The 18483-nt window shown below is 64.3% G+C and overlaps 1 protein-coding gene across 2 annotated transcripts in view; it reads left to right on the top strand.

Moving 5' to 3' along the window:
• AATK (apoptosis associated tyrosine kinase) overlaps positions 1 to 18483 on the top strand; it is a 39620-nt gene that overhangs the window by 18704 nt on the left and 2433 nt on the right. For both annotated transcript variants that reach the window (XM_040244790.1, XM_040244792.1), the window contains exons 2-11: positions 4631 to 4764; positions 7753 to 7900; positions 10127 to 10206; positions 10834 to 10952; positions 11127 to 11214; positions 12125 to 12258; positions 13527 to 13611; positions 13685 to 13806; positions 15144 to 15293; positions 15747 to 18402. In XM_040244790.1, the coding sequence (XP_040100724.1) occupies positions 4631 to 4764; positions 7753 to 7900; positions 10127 to 10206; positions 10834 to 10952; positions 11127 to 11214; positions 12125 to 12258; positions 13527 to 13611; positions 13685 to 13806; positions 15144 to 15293; positions 15747 to 18402 (3716 nt within the window). The remainder of the gene's footprint in view (positions 1 to 4630; positions 4765 to 7752; positions 7901 to 10126; positions 10207 to 10833; positions 10953 to 11126; positions 11215 to 12124; positions 12259 to 13526; positions 13612 to 13684; positions 13807 to 15143; positions 15294 to 15746; positions 18403 to 18483) is intronic.

Here is an 18483-nt window from a genome sequence, read left to right as displayed (position 1 = left end):
CTGACCATGAGCTGCCCTGGGAGCCACTGACTCCACCTGCGCCCTCCGAGGTGGCGCCTGTCCACACACGGCCACTGTGTGGGGCTGGGCCACAGCTGTCGGCGCCAGGAGGGTCTGGCCTTGCCTTCCGCTTTGGGGGTAGGGTTTAGGGTCAGGGATGGGACCGCTGGTGACGGTGCTGCAGAGCTGGGTCCTGTGATGGTGAACAGGACCCATGGAGGCCTGAGGAAGCCCCGAGTGGGGCCCAGGCACAGCCAGCCAGCGGGGCAGCACCTTAGGGAACTCCTGTCACACAGGATGTTAGCTGCGGCCGAGTGCCAGGACGCTGGTGGGTCCCAGATACAGCAGCCCCAAGCTTGGACCCCTGAGCGGCATGCACCCCGCTATGTCAGCCACCCCCCCTAACCAAGCAGGACACTTGTTTCCCACATCCAGGGGCCTACCCTGGCCACCCAGAGGGGGCCTGGTGCCTGACACCCAGCCTTGCAGCCCCCAGCCCCAGTCCTGGAGCCCCTCATGGTCACAGAAGGGGGCGGGCGCGGTGATGGGTGTGCTGGGCTTCACACCCACCTCCAGGGCCTGGCATTCCAATCCTTGCTCACCTGCCCAGTGTCTTCAGGAAGGCTCTCCCTGCTGAAGCCTTGGACATAAAACAGCCAGAGAGTGCCACCTGCTGGGCAGCAAGGACCCCACCAGCTGATGCCTCACTGCCAAGGGTCCCCTGTGCCACTGGTCACAGCTCAGGTGAGCTCTGTGGGAACCAGGACCCAGCTGGCCTGCCCTCCCGCTGACCGTGTAGTCGTCCCCCAGGCCAAGGCCAGGGCGGCGGGCGTCTGGGCTTGGGGTCTGGTTGGAAGTGGGCCTTCTGTGCTGGGCTCGAGTGGGGTTAATAGTCACACTAGGGTGAGTGGCCACCGTAGGGCAAAGGGCTCAGAGTCTGGGAGCAAAGCTGTGACTGGACACTCGCTGCTGTGGAGCTGGATGACCTGAGGTTTGTTCAAATGGGTTTTTCCTTCTTGAAACAAACAACAAAGCTGTTTGCTGCCTTTGTCTTCCTGGGCCCCCGTGGTGTTGTGCTGGTGATGACATGATCATTCTGCTGTGTGCGTGGCCTGGCACTGGGGGGATGGATGCGGGGTCATGCTGGAAGTCTCCCTCCGTGGACAGAGCAAGGAAGGACGTGTGTGCAGGTGCGCAGGCACAGACACGCGTCTGTACCTACCCGTGTGCCATAGGTGTGCCAGGCGTTCACAGCCCCGGACAGCGGCGGGCACCTCGGGCTCTTCCAGCTCCCCGTCCTACACTGGCCGCAGGGTGTTGCTTATCTGCTCCGTGGAATGAGTCCCCGCCTGCAGCTGCTTTGCCCCCTCCTCGCCCCGCGCTGCCCCAGCATCAGCCCTGACGGGCCGCGGTGCCCTTTGTGGCCCTGGCCCCCTTCCCTTTCCGCTGCCAGTCAGCACAGGCTTTCGGTATTTCCTGTCCTGGGTGTCCGCCTGGCCCTTGACACAGAGAGCATTCCTGGCAGTCACCCCTCTCGCTGAGGTTGTCACAAGAATGAAATGAGGTGCTGACCCCTCTTGCCCTCTGGGAAGAGGTGGGTCATGAACAAGACCCCACATGGGTCTCCCTGGCTGTTAGTGGGTGTCCATCCTGAGGGTACATGTGAGGCCTTCCCTATAGGCGTCTTTAGTGGGTGGTGGAGGGGCAGCGAGCTGGAGTCAGGAATGGGCCTACTCGGGCCCTCAAGGACCATTCCTATTGGCATTTGGATGTGTCCATAGTCTCTCCAAGTCTCAGTTTTCTTATCTCTAGAGTGGGCATGATATCTCCTGAGCAGCCTTATTGAGGGGACTGGAAGAAAGGGTGTGTGTGAGTGTGCGTGTGTGTGCACACACAGAACCTGTAGTGTGTTCATGCTGTGTTGACACAACAGACCTTGGTCTGTTTCACGAGTTCATGGCCAGCAGGGCCTGGGCTGTAGGCGCCTGCCTGTGAGCACAGAGAAGGGCTCTGGAAGCCAGAGCCGGAGGTGCTGAGGGCGCTGGCAGCTCCCTCCTGGGGGTGGCTGGGGCGCACGACTTGAGTGAGTGAAGACTGTGTGGGCAGGGGTTGAGTGGCCCCCCTGTATGCCTTGGGGTCTCGGGGGTGACCCTGGAGGGGACAGGACTGCTTGCTGCCCAGGGGCTGATGGAACCCTCCTTCTCCCTTCAGGATCATCCCCTCACCATGGAGGGCAGGGCACGAGCTCCCTGGGGACTGAGAGCAGTCTCCTAGCCCCCACGGGCCTTATGACCTCATGTGCACAGTGGCTATGAGGGTGCCACTCCTGTCACCTGCTGTAGTCTCGGGGGCAGGGTTTTGACTGTTCCAGCATTGGCAGGGCTCCAGAAACTGGCTTGTTATATAGATTAGAAAATTCAAGTCCGCAGCCTGTCAGAGTCACTCCTGGCTCTGCCCATCTGTTTGGTCTCCCCATCCCCGCAGGTCCACTTTCAGGGACGTGGGCATTGGGTGGTGGGGGAGGCCCACCTGCCACCCTCCTTCTGCTGCTGAGTCTGGAATATCATGCTGAATAATCCCTACCCTCAGCCCAGTTCTGTGACTAGGGCTTGCAGAGGGATTGTGGGGTCCCACAGGAGGGCTGCACCCCAGGACTAGCACCATCAAGGAGACTGAGGGTGGAGGCTAAGGCTGGCCACCTGAGGTTGCCTGGTGCCTGCTGCCTCCTTCCAGGCCCTGGGACCAGCCAGGCTAGGGAGGTGCAGGGGTGCGTGTGCTGGCGGAGGTGGTGGGAAGGGAGCCTGCTGAGTGCCCATGGGTCACCATGGTAACGGCACATCCTTGGGGGCTTTTGCAGATTCCTGCGGCAGCCAGTGCTGCTTGGCACCCTGCAAGTACAGGCTATTTGGGTGGGAAAGCACAGTCAGGGGAGGGGGTGCCGTACACAATGGGTAGGGGTTGTGTTTGCATATGTGCCCATGCACGTACGCACGTAAGCACGTAAGCCTTATGCACACACACCTGAAACCTGGCCTGTGGAGGCCCCTGTAAAGGTATCTGCTTGCAGCCCCACAGAACTGAGGGACACAGCCCACGTTCCGAGGTCTTTTGGGGGAGCAGGCTGAGCTGGTTTCCCTTGCCATGGTGACTCTTCCTACCTGGTCCCCCCAGCCCTGCCTCTCTTCCCTTTATGTGGATATCCAGAATGAGCTCGGAGGCTTGAGCAGGAGTCCAGGCTGCACTTGCCCAGCCTCTTGGGCTCACACTGCCTCCAGAAGCCCTCCCAGATACCCCATTAGCTGTGAGCGCAGAAGGGCCGGGAGCAGAGGCATATCAATGAGAAGTCAGCTGTGACGCCTCGGGCAGTCTCCTGACCCTCACTGAGCCTCCATTTCTTCCTGTTCAGTGGACAGGCATGGCAGCCACCTCGGTGCCCATTAGGACCTGGTGAGGTGCTGCTGAGACCTGCCGGGACCTGAGGGACCAGTGATGGCAGGTGGGGTGACATGGCCCTGAGGGATCAGCTATTGGGAACCGAGGGGTTGGGGTGCTTAGTGGGCAGAGGAGCTGGGGGCAGGCAGGAAACTTCAAGGGCTGAATGGTAGATGGGCAGACAGAGAAAGTCCTTGGGGAAGGGGCATGCTTTGGAGCTTGAGTGGAGGGACAGGGGGGCAGCCCAGGGGTGGGGCTCCTAGCCCAGAGTTTAGGGGACACCTGGCTGGCCCCACTATGACACCCTGACCACAACGTCCTGTGGGCACCAGATGATCGGAGCTTCCCCAGAGCTCTGGCTCAGCGGGGGCATGAGGGCAGCTTGGAACCCTATCTTGGGGGCCATGCTTGTGTGTTGGGGAGTCACGTTCTGCTGTCCTGGGCACTATAGTTTCCCCGTCTGGTGAGGGTGAGCCAAGAGGGACTCACATGGGCCAGGTGTTGCAGAAGACAGGATCCCACTGTCCTCAGAACACAAACAGCACTGGGGGGCCCTCGATGGGCAGTCAGTAAGAGGATGACTTGGAAATGCCAGGCTGCATGGAGGAACTCTACTGTCTGTCCTTGGGGAAAGTGACATCCCCGTCCTCAGAGATCGGACAGGTCTTGAGTCTCCTGGCCCAGAGCCTGGCATGTGGCCAGCAGCCAGGCCCTCAATCTCTCCCACTTAGTGGGGCCTGGGTCCCCCTCCTACACCCTCAGGGTCTCATGGCCTCTACCAGTGCCACCCCAGAGCTAGGGCAATGTGACAGCCCCAGGGGCCTGCTCCAGAGGGTGGTGTGGGAGGGGGTTCCTGCAGTCCTGAGAGCCTGAGCTTCTGGGGGTCCACAAACCCCCAGAAATGGGAGCTCTGCCAGCCCTGTGTCCCCTGGCGAGGCCAGTGCGGTGTCCAGGGGCCAGATGGCAGGCTTGGGCTGCCGTGGCCGCCCCCAGGGTCCACCTGCCCTGGGCCTGGCGGCTGTGCCTCTGAGCACCGGGTCTTGGAGCAAGGGTGAGGGTGCCAAGGCTCAGACCGCAGCAAGTCGGGGAGGCACAGAGCCAGGGATAGGGTCCAGCTGGCCCCTGGGTGCCCCTGGGGGCCAGGTGCAGGTGGGGATGGGGACGCAGAGCTGCTCGTCACCGCTCTCTCCCTTGGCAGACGGCGCCCCGCTCAGCGAGTTCTCCTGGTCATCCCCCCTGTCTGTAGTGGCCGTGTCCTTCTCCGGGCTCTTCACTGTCATCGCCCTCATGCTGGCCTGCCTGTGCTGTAAGAAGGGCGGCATCGGGTTCAAGGTGAGGGCTGGGGGTGGGAGGCTGAGGACGGGATCCCCAGGGCCGGCCCCCTGGCGTCCACGTGGCACTGCCCTGCCTTCCTCCTGGGGCTGCCTGGGGGTCATGGAGACCCAGGCCTGGGACCCCATAAGCCCCTCTTCTGGGGGCAGCTGCCAGAGGCGTAGGGGTTGTCGGGGACCCCTCCCACTGCCTCCCCCAGTTTGAGTCCCCCGCCCCATGGGGACAGGGGCTCATTACCATCACCCCCCCAGCTCAGGGCCAGGCCTCCGTGGGCTGTGCCTCCAGGGACAGTGAGGAGGGGCCTGGGGCAGGGGGCAGGGGGCGGGGGGGCTCTGTGCTCAGCAATTCTTTGAATCTCTGCTCATTCGAATCAGCAAAGGAAGACCAAAGTTGCCCAGACACACTTGCTGTCCTGCCAAGCAGCTCTCTGGCTGGGGTCACCTTACCCTGGGGTTTTTCTGCCCATGAGGAAAGGATTGTGCGCTGTGTAGGAATCGTGGCGCAGGGATAGCAGGGGTCATCATTGCTGTTTCTGGAGCATCGGCTGGATGCTGGGCTGCCTTTCCTCAGGCTGCCGCCCTAGCGGGGCTAAGCTCCCGGGTCATCCTGGGCTGGATCCCAGGGCCGAGGTGCCCTCCTAAGGAGGGTGGCCAAGGGGCATCCCCTGGGGTGCTGTTCCTCAATCCTACAAGTGCTCTCAGCTGCCCCCATGCTCAGCTTCTGGTCCTCTGAGCGTGGAGGACGAGGAGAAAAAGCTGGGAACTGCGGAGCCCATCTAGGCCCCCGGCCCCCAGCCCCGTGGGCCGAGTTCTGCAGACTTAGCACATAGTGCCGCCTGTGGTCATTCTCCCGCCCCCTCGGCTGCCCCACCCTGGGCTGGAGGTCAGATTCCTGGGCCGGCAAGGTCGGGGGGAGGGCTGTCCTGTGGCCCAGCATAGCATCACTCCCCACCACCGTTCCCATTCCGAGTGACCCACACTGCAGCCATGCCACCCTCATTTTAGAAGATAGTGCCCTTCCCACGTGTGTCTCATCACCTGGGGGCCGGGAGAGCTGAATCCGCCTGGTGCTTGCCTTTTACCAGGGTGTCTCTGCCACACTCCATGGCCGGGTCATCCTCCCAGAGCCCTCTGAGGGGTGGGCCAGGGAAGGTCAGAGCCTGGGCAGCCGGGCCATGGCCCCAGGAGCTTTGGGTCCATGTCTAAGCCCCTGCGCTGTCTCCCTGATCTGCAGGCACAGTGGGCTGGGCCAGGCGATCCTGGCATTTTCCTGGAGGATCCTGGCGCCAGGCGAGGTGGAGGGGGGGAGGGCTGGGCTGGGGGCGGGGGCCCTGGTCGGGTTGTATAAGTCAGCCCCTCCTCAGGGTGCTGTGAGAACAAGGCCCCAAACAAGGGCCTGCACGGCCCCCTCCTACCCGTGCCCTCCTCACCTCCTGGGAACATGGTGCCCGGAACATTCCAGCACCAGCGCGCCTCCGTGGGAGGGCTGGCCTGTGCAGCAGGCTCCTGCCTGGGCTCCCCCACCTGGAGCTGCACTGGGGGAAGGGCTGGGCCACGATGCTCACACTGTCCTACCTGATCACCCGCTGCGCTGGCTCCATCCGGCGGGCCTCCAGGTGGCAGTGTCAGGTAACCAGCTGGGGCTGGGGTCAGGCCCCTGGGGGTGGGGGTGGGCATCTGTGCCCTCTTCAGAGTCCCATCTGGGATTACCAGGCGAGGAGAGTGGTTCTGATTGCCCCAGGGTGGTCGCCTGGGGAGGCGGAATCCCTTGTAGACCTCGTCCCCAGTGGCTCCGTTGTCTCGGTGCAGTCCAGGACAGGTCCGCAGGGACACCCCCAGAGGGCTCCCAGCCTCCTCCTTGCAGCCGAGAAAATCGAGCCCCAGAGAAAGCAGAGTCCTTGGGTCTGAGCACTGGGGGAGGAACCCAGGCCTCCTGGTTCCCAGGCCGGCTGCCTGTCCACGGGGGCGGCCCCACTGCAGCTCCAGGGAAGTCCTGCGACCCTCGGCTTCTGTTTCCCGCCTGGCAGTGGTCAGTCTGGGTCAGATAGGCCTATGGCGCTGCAACTGGGGTTCTGCTTCTGGCCTGGGGCTCCTGGGGGACTTGGCTATGGCTCAGGAATGTGAGGGGGCTTCCTCAGACAGCGGTGGGTGGTAGGTCGTGAAGTTCAACATAGCAGCCAGGCCCAGGAGGGACCCAGCCTGGCACCCAGGGCCAGGCTCTTAAGGAGTCCGGGGAGAGGACAGATGCTGGCCCGCCTGGGTCAAGATCCTGGGGCCCTGCAGGCAGACGGCCGTAGCAAATGGCAGCGCCTGTCTGGGGGTGAAACTGGTTGGGGAGATGGGCTGTCAGGAATGCTTCTTGTCCGGGAGGGGTGGGGCACTTAGTTGCTTGTTCACTGGGGCAGGGTTGGGGGGATGATGGAGCCCCCGTCCTGGATCTCCAGCCATGACCCTGAAGCGACTGACCGTGGGTGCCCCACCCAGGGCGAAGGCTGCAGGGAAGTGGGGGTGCTGAGATGAGTGGGGGCTGACTGGATGGGCCAGGGCAGCTGGCATCCAGCTGCATCCCACCCTACTCCCTGCCACTGGTACTGCCCGCCTCAACCTGAGCCTGGTAGGCCTGGTGTGGATGGGCTGAGGCCGGGGAGGTGTGGCTGCCCTGGGGCTCATGGCCCCCAACCTTGAGGCTCTGCCTGTGGGGGACAAATTCTCACCACCCCCCACCAACACAAAACAAACCCTGCCCTCCTGGAGCAGCTGGTGTCCCTGGGGGAGGGGGTGGTAGGGAGTGGGGTCTGTTCTCTGCCCCGAGGAGAGGAGGTGGGTGGAGGAGGCAGCTGGCAGGGGTGCTGGTGGGAGCTGGGCCCTGGGAAGAAAGGGGCCTTTGAGAGCTGGCCTGCACCCCTTGTTCCCTCCCCGCCCTGCCCCCCGACCCTCCCCGTTCTGGGGAGGCCTGGAGCTCACCGCGTGCGTCGCCTGCTTGGCCCAGGAGTTTGAGAATGCCGAGGGGGAAGAGTACGCGGCCGACTTCTCGGCACAGGGCTCCCCGGCCGCAGCGGCTCAGAACGGGCCTGACGTGTACGTCCTGCCGCTCACCGAGGTCTCCCTGCCCATGGCCAAGCAGCCCGGGCGCTCAGGTGAGTGACGCCCCCCTGCCCTGTGGGCCCAGGTGGGAGGCTCAGGGGAGGCACAGGATTGGTTGTATCCCCTTCTGCTGGGACCTGGGGTGCTGTGAGCAGGCTTGGGCCAGCAGGGGCTGCTGGGCGAAGGGGCAGGGGTTGCCCCGTCTGGTCCTGGGATAGGCACTGGTGTGCTGGGAGGAGGGGCTTCTCTGTGGTCCCTAAGACATGGGCTCGGGAGCAGGGGCCCACCCATTGCAGGGAGGTGCTCTTCGGGGTGGAGCCTTTTGCTCAGGACCCTGGGTGGGGGCAGGTGCAGGTGGGAGCCTTGGCTTCCTTCCCGTTTCTCCCACCAGCCCCATTCCATGGTCCCCCAGCAGGGTGGCCACCCCCAGGGCAGATGCTGGGCCCAAACCACAGAGGTTAAAGGTCCGTGGCCAAGCTGGGCTTTGCACCTGCCTTTACCTGATCCAGTGCTCTGAGAACTCCCAGTTGTGTCTGAAGGCTGTGTCCAGCCCTCGGAACCCTTCCTGACAGCTTCACGGCCAGGCCTGGGCCTGCCCCCAGCTCCTCTAGGCGCACTGAGTGGGCTGTGAGGCACTGAGGGGGCTCTGTTGGCACCAGGGCCTGTGATACTTGGCCTGTCCCACTGGCTTATGTTCTGGGCCCTACTGGGTCCTGCTCACGATGTTGCCCACCCTGGAGCCCAGCCTTCATCCTGGGCTGGGGGCTTCCAAGATACAGGGCTGGGCCCTGCCTCCAGGCCCCATGACTATCACTCCCCACCCCCACCAGTGTCTCCTGGAGGAGAACTCACCAGTTAGGCAGGAATTTCAGGGCCCACAGGAGCACCCTATAAAATCTTGAAGGAGGGGTGACTGCTATAGGAGGCCCTCCAACCTTCCTGGGTGACTGTGGGAGTCTGCCTGTGCTGACACTGGGAGCCAGTATGGACCAAGGGGTCCCCTCAGGGGACACTGTACCTCTGGCCTGGGCCTGACAACTGCCCCTGGCAGTATGTGTGCCTGGGACCCTGAGGAATCTTTGAGACCCAGCTACTCCGACTGTCCCCGGGGATGAGGGAGACAGAGACCCAGGGGAGGGCAGTGATCACATTTTCCATTTTACAGCTCTGCTCTGCTCTCTGTTGGGTATCCTGCTTCCAGGGAGGGAGGGAGATTTGGGTGGCCAGCAAGGGCCACCCCTCTACACTGTGGGGGAAGATGGCCCAGCCAGGCCCAGTCTTCAGTCTCCCCAGCCTGGCTCTGTGGGTGCTGCCCCTAGGGTGCAGACCCCAAGACCCCTGGCCTATCCCACCTTGCCCCCTGCAGCTGCCAGGAGAAACAGCTTTTCCACTGGCTGGCAGTCGGCATGCTCTCCTCCATCACTGCCTCAGGGTCCACTGTCAGGCCTGCTGAGCCTGCCTGGGGAGACGCCAGGCTGGAGGTGGAGGGGGCAGCAGGCTGGGGCCCAGGGGGAGGAGCCCCGGGATTCAGGGCCCAATGGGACCCCTTACCCCCAATTCTGCTCAGCATCGAGGTCAGCACTGCCTGGGGTCTGCAGTCCCCGGGAACAGCCCCTCACCCTCAGAGTCTACTGGCTGGTCGGCTCAGCCTGCCTCCTGGGCCCTCTGGGCAGCTGGCGTGGGAGCAGAATTCGGGGAATCCCTTGGGGCACAGGCAGTGTGTGGGTGGGCTCAGCAGCTCTGGCCCTTCCTCTGGGGCTCTCTCTGACCCTTCTTCCCTGCTGACCTCACCCCGCCCAGCCCGCAGGAGAATGGGCCCAGTGTGTTCCGTACAGGGCTGTGCCAAGCAGCCCCCAACAAAGGAGCCTTTGGGGTGCCTGGCGCTGGAATGCCAGCCTGTGGCAGGGGTGAAGGGACGGGCCACTCCACTGCCCTCCTCCCAAGGCCTCCGCCCCAGCCACATTGCCTGCCCGGCCTTGCCTGTGCGCTGGTCCCGGCTCCAGGCCCTGCTGGCTCCAGCCTGGCTTGTCCCTGTAGGTGGGGGCACAGCCTTCCCAGACCTACTCAGAAACATGCCCGGGTGTGGCTTGGAGGTCCACAGCTCCCCTGGGAAGCAGGCACCCTGATCCTGATGGCAGCCCCCATCAGGAGGGAGCAGGGGGCTCCAGGCAGCTCCCCAGAACAGGCTAGGCAGGCAGCCTCTTTAGGGGATAGGCTAGAGAAGATGGGGTGATAATGGAAGCTGAGCTGGCATTCCTGAGCCCCCTGCCCTGTTACAGTGCAGCTGCTCAAGTCCACAGACCTGGGCCGGCACAGCCTTTTGTACCTGGAGGAGATTGGACACGGCTGGTTCGGGAAGGTGAGTTGCTGTCCCCAGGGTCAGTGGTGGCAGAAGCTGGCAGCATGGTCCCTTTTGCCTGGCAGGTGGAGTGGGTGGGCTGGATACCTATTTCCCCTAGAAACCTCCCCAGTCCTGGGGTCCCCTCTTAAGGTGCTCCTACTGAACCCTCCCTGGGGACCTCCAGGTATGGCACCCCTTCTCCGCAGATCCTGGTATCATGATGGGAGGTACCTCTGACTGGGCAGGGACAGGGAGCAGCATCTTGGTCCTGACTTCGCCTTGAGCACCAGGCTGGGGGGGATGGTGGGTCCATCTTCCTCATCACAGACCCCCGGAGCTCTGAGAACAGCTAGGGACCTCGGGGGAGGCAGATAGCAAAGACAGAGTATTACAGCCAGGAGGGTTTTCCTAGGAAGGATCCAGAACCCATTTTGCAGATGAGTAAATTGAGGCCTAGAGGAGCCCATGGACAGAGGAGCCTGGAGGGCTGCAGTTCATAGGGTTGCAAAGAGTGGGACACAACTGAGGTGACTTAGTGCGCACCCACCTTGCACAGAATGAGCCAAGCTTTGGCTGGAGGAGCAAGGCTGCGGGCGGAGCCTGGGGAGGGTGGTGTCTGCCCACCTGGTGATGCCTGCCCCATAGGTATTCCTGGGGGAGGTGAACTCAGGCATCAGCAGCACCCAGGTGGTGGTAAAGGAGCTGAAGGCGAGCGCCAGCGTGCAAGAGCAGATGCAGTTCCTGGAGGAGGCGCAGCCCTACAGGTGGGTGGTCCTGCGGACCGGCTCTGCTGGAGGGGCTGGGGTACTGTTCAGGAGGTGGGGGCGCAGGCCTTGCAGACAAAGGTGAGCTCTGTGCCCTGCAGAGCCAGCCCCCTCGCCCCCTCACCCCCTCCCTGCCCTGAGTGCGAGTCAAGGGTGGCTTGGTGGCTCCCGCAGGGCCTTGCAGCACAGCAACCTGCTCCAGTGCCTGGCCCAGTGCGCCGAGGTGACGCCCTACCTGCTGGTGATGGAGTTCTGCCCAATGGTGAGTAGCCCGCTCCCCCCAGTCCCTGCCCTGTGCTTCTGGAACATGGGACTGGCATCCTGCAAGGGGCCTTGGCAGAGCCGGGGACCCCTCAGCCCCACCCTGTGGGCCTCACATCCCCCCCAAAGTGGGGTCCAGGTGGCCCTGCACCACTGCCTTCCAGAGGTGGCCTGGGGGAGGAGAGAGGTGACCCCGCCACCATAGAGACGGCGGCTGTCAGGGCTGGGCCTCCACGGTGCCCAGGGTGGGAGTCGGGGCAGCTGTGTCCCCGATCTGCCTGTGCTGCTCGGAGTCACGGCGATTTTCCCGAGGGGCACACCGGCCCTCTTTGGAGGCTCAAAGCCCTCATGTCTGGTCCACAGCCTCACTCATACTTTAGTCTCCGGCCGTGACTCAGCCTGCTACTGGCCTCGCAGGGACCCTCACAGTCAGACGCACACACATGCACACACGCCCAGCTGAGCCGCCTGCCCACAGGGAGGTGCCCTTCCTCAGACATGCATCCTCCGCTGTCTAGTCTCTGGACTCCCAGGGCTTCCCCAGGATGGTCGGGCCACCTGGAGCTGGGCGGTGTCAGCAGGTCAGGGAGTTGCCTGTGGACCCTCTGGTCACCGGCCCTGGGTTCTGTCCAGGCTTGGCGTCACAATGTGGCCCGACGCAGGATGTGGCCCTCCTGGCCCTCAGGGCTGCCTGGGGCCAGGCGTCAGCTTGGGGAAAGTGTCCCCTGCCCATAGGATCATCCTGCTGATGGCTGGCCTCTGGGAGGCGGACACAGGGGCTTCACTGGGCAGCAGCGGCCCCGCAGAGTTAGCAGGATGCCTGGTCTCCCATGGGCCCTGCTGGGGAGGAAGGGCCTGGGGGCGGGCAGCCGCTCCCCGCCGGCAGGTGATGGTGCTGCCCTTCTCGACAGGGGGACCTCAAGGGCTACCTGCGGAGCTGTCGGGTGGCCGAGGCCATGGCGCCCGACCCCCTGACCCTGCAGCGCATGGCCTGCGAGGTGGCCTGTGGTGTCCTGCACCTGCATCGCAACAACTACGTGCACAGGTGAGGGCGGTGGCAGCCCACGGGCTCTCGGCCCGGCCTCCACCCCTGCTCTGGGGCCGCGGGACGGGGACCCTCAGTGAACTGGCTAGTCTTTGTTCAGTCTCTCGGGACCGCCGTGCAAAGGGATTTTATCAAATAAAAAGCACCAGGCAGAGGGGAGCTGGACACCTACTTCTGCAGGAGGCTTAATCGAGGGGACACCCTCTGTCCACCTAGCCTGGGGAGGTACCTGTCCTTGGTCCTCACAGTGGTCAGCGCTGCCCAGTGGCCCCATGCTGGCCCCCGCCCTCCTCTGTCTCCCTCAGGCCCGGGGGGAGGGGTGGCTCTGCCCTGTTTCCCGCCCTGGCCCCCAAAGTCGGAAAGATGGGCCAGGGTCTGGCCTAGGGGGGTGTGCCTGAAGAAGTGGCGATGGACGTGGCCCTGCCAGCCCTGGACAGCGCACGGGCCGTCCTCCCCAACAATATCCTGGTGCTGAGTGATGACACACGCAACTCCAGCATCAGTGATTTTGTTGAAGAGGGCAGCTGCCAGCCTCCCGACTGCCCGCCGAGCCCACCCCACCCCACGCCACCCCACCCCACCCCAAGTGCCCATCTGTGGCTCCCGGCACAGCAGCACTTTGGCCGATGGGTGCTGAGCCCACGTTTGCCCCAGTGCCCTGGGCCCCAGACTCCCATGGGTCCACCAGGCAGGCAGGGGAGAAGCCAGTAGCCAAGGCTGGCCTGGGTGGGAGATAAAGGGGGGGTGACTGGTCCCCCTGGGTGGGCACTCCACAGCACCTCCTGCCTGGGGCCCTGTGTGGACAGGGCCGGGGTAGGACCCTATGGCTCTCCATTTCTCCACTGACGCCTGCCTCCAGGGAGCGGAGGGTGGCAGTGTAGTGGGCCGGAGCAGAGTGCTGTGTCCCGGGCTGGCTCGCCCCCAAGGGACAGGTCAGCAGACTGGTGTCTGAGGAGAAGCAGGGGAGTGGATTGGCTTCCCATGAGGGAGGCCCCATCCAAGGAGGGCCCTCGGGTACCTTGCAGCCAGCCCTGGGCCTTGTGTCCCTTGTCTGCATTCTAATGTGTGTTGCCCATCCACTCAGACCCTCGAAGTGTCCAGGCTGGGGCTCTGGAAAGGGGAGGGTGGGTGGGCAGCCTCTCGGATGCCCCTTTACACTCACCCACCAAACTGAACCCAGGACAAGTGGCCCAGCCCCCTTGGTGTCCTGGACGCACTCCCCCCACACACACTGGCACTGCCGGCTGACCCCACCCTCCCACCCCCAGTGACCTGGCTTTGAGAAACTGTCTGCTCACGGCTGACCTGACAGTCAAGATCGGCGACTACGGCCTGTCTCACGGCAAATACAGGGTGAGTGGGGGGGGCCGGGCCAGGGCAGGGCCAGCCGTGCGGCCCAGGGTGACCCTGTCCCCCGTGCCAACAGGAGGACTACTTCGTGACGGCTGACCAGCTGTGGGTGCCGCTGCGCTGGATCGCGCCTGAGCTGGTGGACGAGGTGCATTGCAATCTGCTGGTGGTGGACCAGACCAAGGCCAGCAACGTGTGGTGAGTGTGAGCCCACGGCCCCCGTGAGGACACCAACAATGCCCTGCCTGTCTGCGCCCGCAGCCCTCACAGCTGCCCTGCCCGAGCCGAGTGAACATGCCCTGAGGACCCGGGGCATGGAGGGGCTGAGTCCCACCTGCCCAGCCGCAGCCACACTGGCCCCTCAAGGCAAGGGCACGCGTGTGAGGCTGTGCTTGTCTGTCCAGCCCTGTAGCTCTGTAGGAGGTGACCAAGCGCGGCCCCAGGTCATGGGGGCTCTGGAGCCACCTGTTGTTGCTGGTGCCAAGGCTCACGGCAGCGGGGCGGGCAGAGCTGCAGGGTCTGTGGAGGAAGCCTTGCCCCCTCTCCCCTCCCAGGATCTACTGGGCCGATGCCCGGAGACGGCAGGGTCAGAGTAGCAAGTTGAGACGTGGGGCGTCGTGGCAGCACCTGTTCCCGTGAGAGGGGTGGGAGGGGCTGGGGTCTCCTGTGACCACAGCCCGGGGGGCAAGGCTGGGCAGGTGTTTGGACCCAGTACTGCAGCCTCTAGAGGCTTGGCCATGGTGGTCCCCTGTTCCTGGTCTTGACCCATCTCTGCTTCCCCCTCCTGCTCCCTTCCAGCCTGAGGCGTCTGGCTTCCCTCTGCTCCTGATGAACCTTCAGGGCCTGGAGCCAGGGTTCAGCCCTCTTTCCTGCAGGGGTCTCTCCTGAGCCACTAATTGTGCCCCCGACATGGACACTCCATTTCCCCACTTGACTCTCCGTGTGGCTGACTCTTCCCTGCCTGCTCGCTCACCCACACTGACTGGTGTCCCCGGATGGCTTTGGCCAAGGCCACTGGGACTTCTCTGTTGCCAAACGATCTCTGTCCCTCATGCCCCCAGCCTCCCAGGATGGCCCGCGGTACCCAGGAGCTGGCGGAAGCCACCGCCCACTAGGAGGATCCCAGTTGCCTTCCCCCAGCCCTCAGTGTGCTGACTGCCTGGCCAGTTCCCCTGGCCCACTCACGCTGATTGTGGTGTCCCTAGGCCCTCCACTCCCTCCCTCCAGCCTCCGCAGGAGCCTGGCAGGACCGGGAGCTTCTCCAGGGCAGCTCCTGCCCCTGGCAGTGTCTGGGTTTCAGCCCAGCATGGGAATGAATGAATGAACAAATGGAATTGGTTGGTGGGAGGCCAGTCTGGCTTTTGTTTGTCCAGGCACCCTGGGCATGGGCTCAGACCTGCTCAGGTGGCACATCCTGCCCGTTTACTGAAGGAAGGCGCTGTCTTCTGGTCACGGGTGTGATGATGGGAGCTGCCCTTGGCATCCAAGGCTTTGAGAACACGTGGGCAGCCCTCTGATAGCCGTCATCCTCACAGGTCCCTGGGCGTGACCATCTGGGAACTCTTCGAACTGGGAGCGCAGCCCTACCCCCACCACTCGGACCGGCAGGTGCTGGCCTATGCTGTCCGAGAACAGCAGCTCAAGCTGCCCAAGCCTCAGCTGCAGCTGACTCTCTCCGACCGCTGGTGAGACCCCCGGTGCCAGGCAGGGGCGGGGTGTCCCCGGCGGGAAGGCCAAGGCAGAGAGGGGTGCTCTGGGTCCCCGGAGTCTAAGTGGCTCTTCCTGACCACCTGGGTTTCCAGCTCACCCTGGCTGCCCCCTGGCTAACAGTGACCTCTGGGCCACTTCCCATGCCCTCAGTGGAATGGCTTCTTTACCCAAAACGCAGATTTGCCTGCAGGCCTGGCAGGGATGAATGAGCTCAGGGAACTGTGCCCTGATCCATGCCATCTCCCATTTTAGGAGACTCCCTTAACTACCCCCAGGGGCTCCTGAGTGTGAGCAGGAGGGGGAACCAAGACTGGCTGGGGGCAGACTGGCTCACTCCTTAGGGGCTGGGGTCCTGGCTGGGCAGTACCACCTGTGGGGGGGGGGGGGGGGGGGGTGGGGGCTGAGCCCCAGGGCATGCCTTCCCGCAGGTACGAGGTGATGCAGTTCTGCTGGCTGCAGCCTGAGCAGCGGCCAACGGCAGAGGAGGTGCATTTGCTGCTGTCCTACCTATGCGCCAAGGGCGCCACCGAGGCGGAGGAGGAATTCGAGCGGCGCTGGCGCTCACTGCGGCCCGGTGGCGGCAGCGCGGGTGCCGGGCTAGGGGTGGCAGGCCTGGCCCTGGGGGGCACGGGTGAGCTGCTCGCCACCTCCTCCTTCCCGCTGCTGGAGCAGTTCGCTGGCGACGGCTTCCACGCGGAGGGCGACGACGTGCTGACAGTGACTGAGACCAGCCACGGCCTCAACTTTGAGTACAAGTGGGAAGCGGGCCGCGGCACCGAGGCCTTTCCGCCACCAGAGGGCGCCCTGAGCCCGGGCCGAGACGCGCGGCTGCAGGAGCTCTGTGTCCCGGATGGCGCGCCCCCGGGCGTGGTGCCGGTGCTCAGCGCTCACAGCCCCTCGGTAGGCAGTGAGTACTTCATCCGCTTGGAAGACCCTGCGCCTGCCGCCGACCATGACCCCGACTGCACTGGCTGTGCCCCCAGCATGCTTGCCACTGCGCTGGGCCCCGATGGTAGTGACCACGATGATGACTCTGACGGGAGCACGGCCGCCTCGCTGGTCATGGAGCCGCTGCTCGGCCACGCGCCGCCCGCGGATGGCCCCTGGGGCCACTGCGACCACTACCCCTGCAAGAGCCACGCCCGTGACCTGTCCTGCGCCTCCCGCTCACCCTCACCGGAGACTCCGATGCTGGCGGAACCTGGAGCCGAGGATATCGACTGGGGTGTGGGGGCCTTCTGCCCCCCGTTCTTTGAGGACCCACTGGGCATATCCCCCTCGCGGAGCTCTGGGGACCGACTATCTCCAGGTGGGGAGGAGCTGAGGGAGGCTGAGACGTCCAGAGCCGCCCAGTACAGACACTGGAGCTCCAACGTGTCTGCCAACAACAACAGCGGCAGTCGAGCACCGGAATCCTGGGTCCCAGGCCTCTCAGGCTACACGGACTGCTGCCCTGGTGTGAAGCAGACTTTGTGGGCCATCCCTGAGCTGGGCCATCCTCTGACCCCAGAGGATCCCAGAGAGTCTCTCCTTGGGCCAAAGGGGGCCTCCTTGGCTCAGGAGCTGGGCCACTGCCTTGGCCTCCCCCATCTGTATCCTGCTGAGGGCCTGACGCCTGCCCCCTGCCTGGTCGCCTCTCCCTGGACAGAGGCAGCCATAAGTGGGGGTGACAGCCCCCAGGCAGAGCCCAGGCTCGCAGAGGAGGCTGAGGGCTTTGCTGGACTCCAACTGCCCCTTCCCTCTATCCCATCCCCATCCCAAGAGGGAGCCCCACTTCCTGCTGAGGAGGCCAGCACCCCGCCCACCCTGCCTGCCTCACCCACGCCCACTGGAAGCCAGGCACCTGCCACCGAGCCAGCCCAGACCCGCGACAGCAGCAGCAGCTCCCCTGAGCTGGAGGCTCCAGGGAGTGAAGATGAGGACACGACTGAGGCCACTTCTGGTGTCTTCACTGACTTGTCCAGCGACGGCCCACAGGCTGAGAAACTAGATGTGACCCCGGCTTTCCGCTCCCTGCAGAAGCAGGTGGGGACCCCCGACTCCTTGGACTCCCTGGACATCCCGTCCTCGGCCAGTGATGGTGGCTGTGAGGTCTTTAGCCCATCAGCTGTCAGCACCCCTGGCGGGCAGCTCCGAGCCCTGGACAGCGGCTATGACACGGAGAACTATGAGTCCCCTGAGTTCATACTCAAGGAGGCGCATGAGCCCTGTGAGCCCGAGGCCTTTGGGGAGCTGGCCTCAGAGGGTGAGAGCCCGGGGCCCGAGACTCAGCTCTCTGCCTCCCTAGGTGGCCTCAGCGAGAAGAATCCCTACCGTGACTCCGCCTACTTCTCAGACCTGGACACAGAGCCAGAGCCCCCCGTGGGCCCCAAGGAGAAGCATGGAGGTGTTCAGGTCCCTGGGCCGAAGCCTGATCTGGACAGCCTGAAGAGCCCCAGGCTGCAGTCTGCACAGCCCTCCCCTGAGCTGGGGGTGCCCGGGGAGGCACAGGGCACTGGACCCAGGGAGGTGCCACCACTGCCACTGTCGCCGCCTGAGGACTCTTCCCCAGAGCCGAGCGTCTGCCCCACAGGCCCCAGGCAGGAGCCTCCCTGGCCCCAAGACCCAGCTCAGGTGCCGCCCATGCCCAGCCCCGTGAGTTCTAAGATTTTCTTGCTGACTCCAGCCCGGCCGAGCTCAGAAAGCCACCACCCGGAGCTCCAGGAGACCCTGGGTCTGCTGTCAGGGTCGAACCTGCAGGAACGGACTGGGGGCCCAGGTGCCTCCAGAACCCCGCTCTGCCTGGCCCTGCCTGGACTCCCTGTGGCCCCGGAGGGGCGGCCTGAGGAGGAAGAGGAGGACAGCGAGGACAGTGACGAGTCAGATGAAGAGCTCCGCTGCTACAGCATCCAGGAGCCGAGTGAGGAGAGCGAGGAGGAGGTGCCACCCGTGCCAGTGGTGGTGGCGGAGAGCCAGAGCGCGCGCAACCTGCGCAGCCTGCTTAAGATGCCGAGCCTGCTGTCCGAGGCCTTCTGCGAGGACCTGGAGCGCAAGAAGAAAGCTGTGTCCTTCTTCGACGACGTCACTGTCTACCTCTTTGACCAGGTGGGCAGCTGCCCTGGGCTTGGCGTGGGGAGAGGGGGCTCTGTGGTGGGACTGGAAGCCTTGGGCGACGTGTTGCTTTGA

This window comes from Oryx dammah, unplaced genomic scaffold, assembly GCF_014754425.2.
Source record: "Oryx dammah isolate SB20612 unplaced genomic scaffold, SCBI_Odam_1.1 HiC_scaffold_8, whole genome shotgun sequence".
Taxonomy (NCBI): domain Eukaryota; kingdom Metazoa; phylum Chordata; class Mammalia; order Artiodactyla; family Bovidae; genus Oryx; species Oryx dammah.
This window is presented reverse-complemented; position numbering and strand designations above follow the sequence as displayed.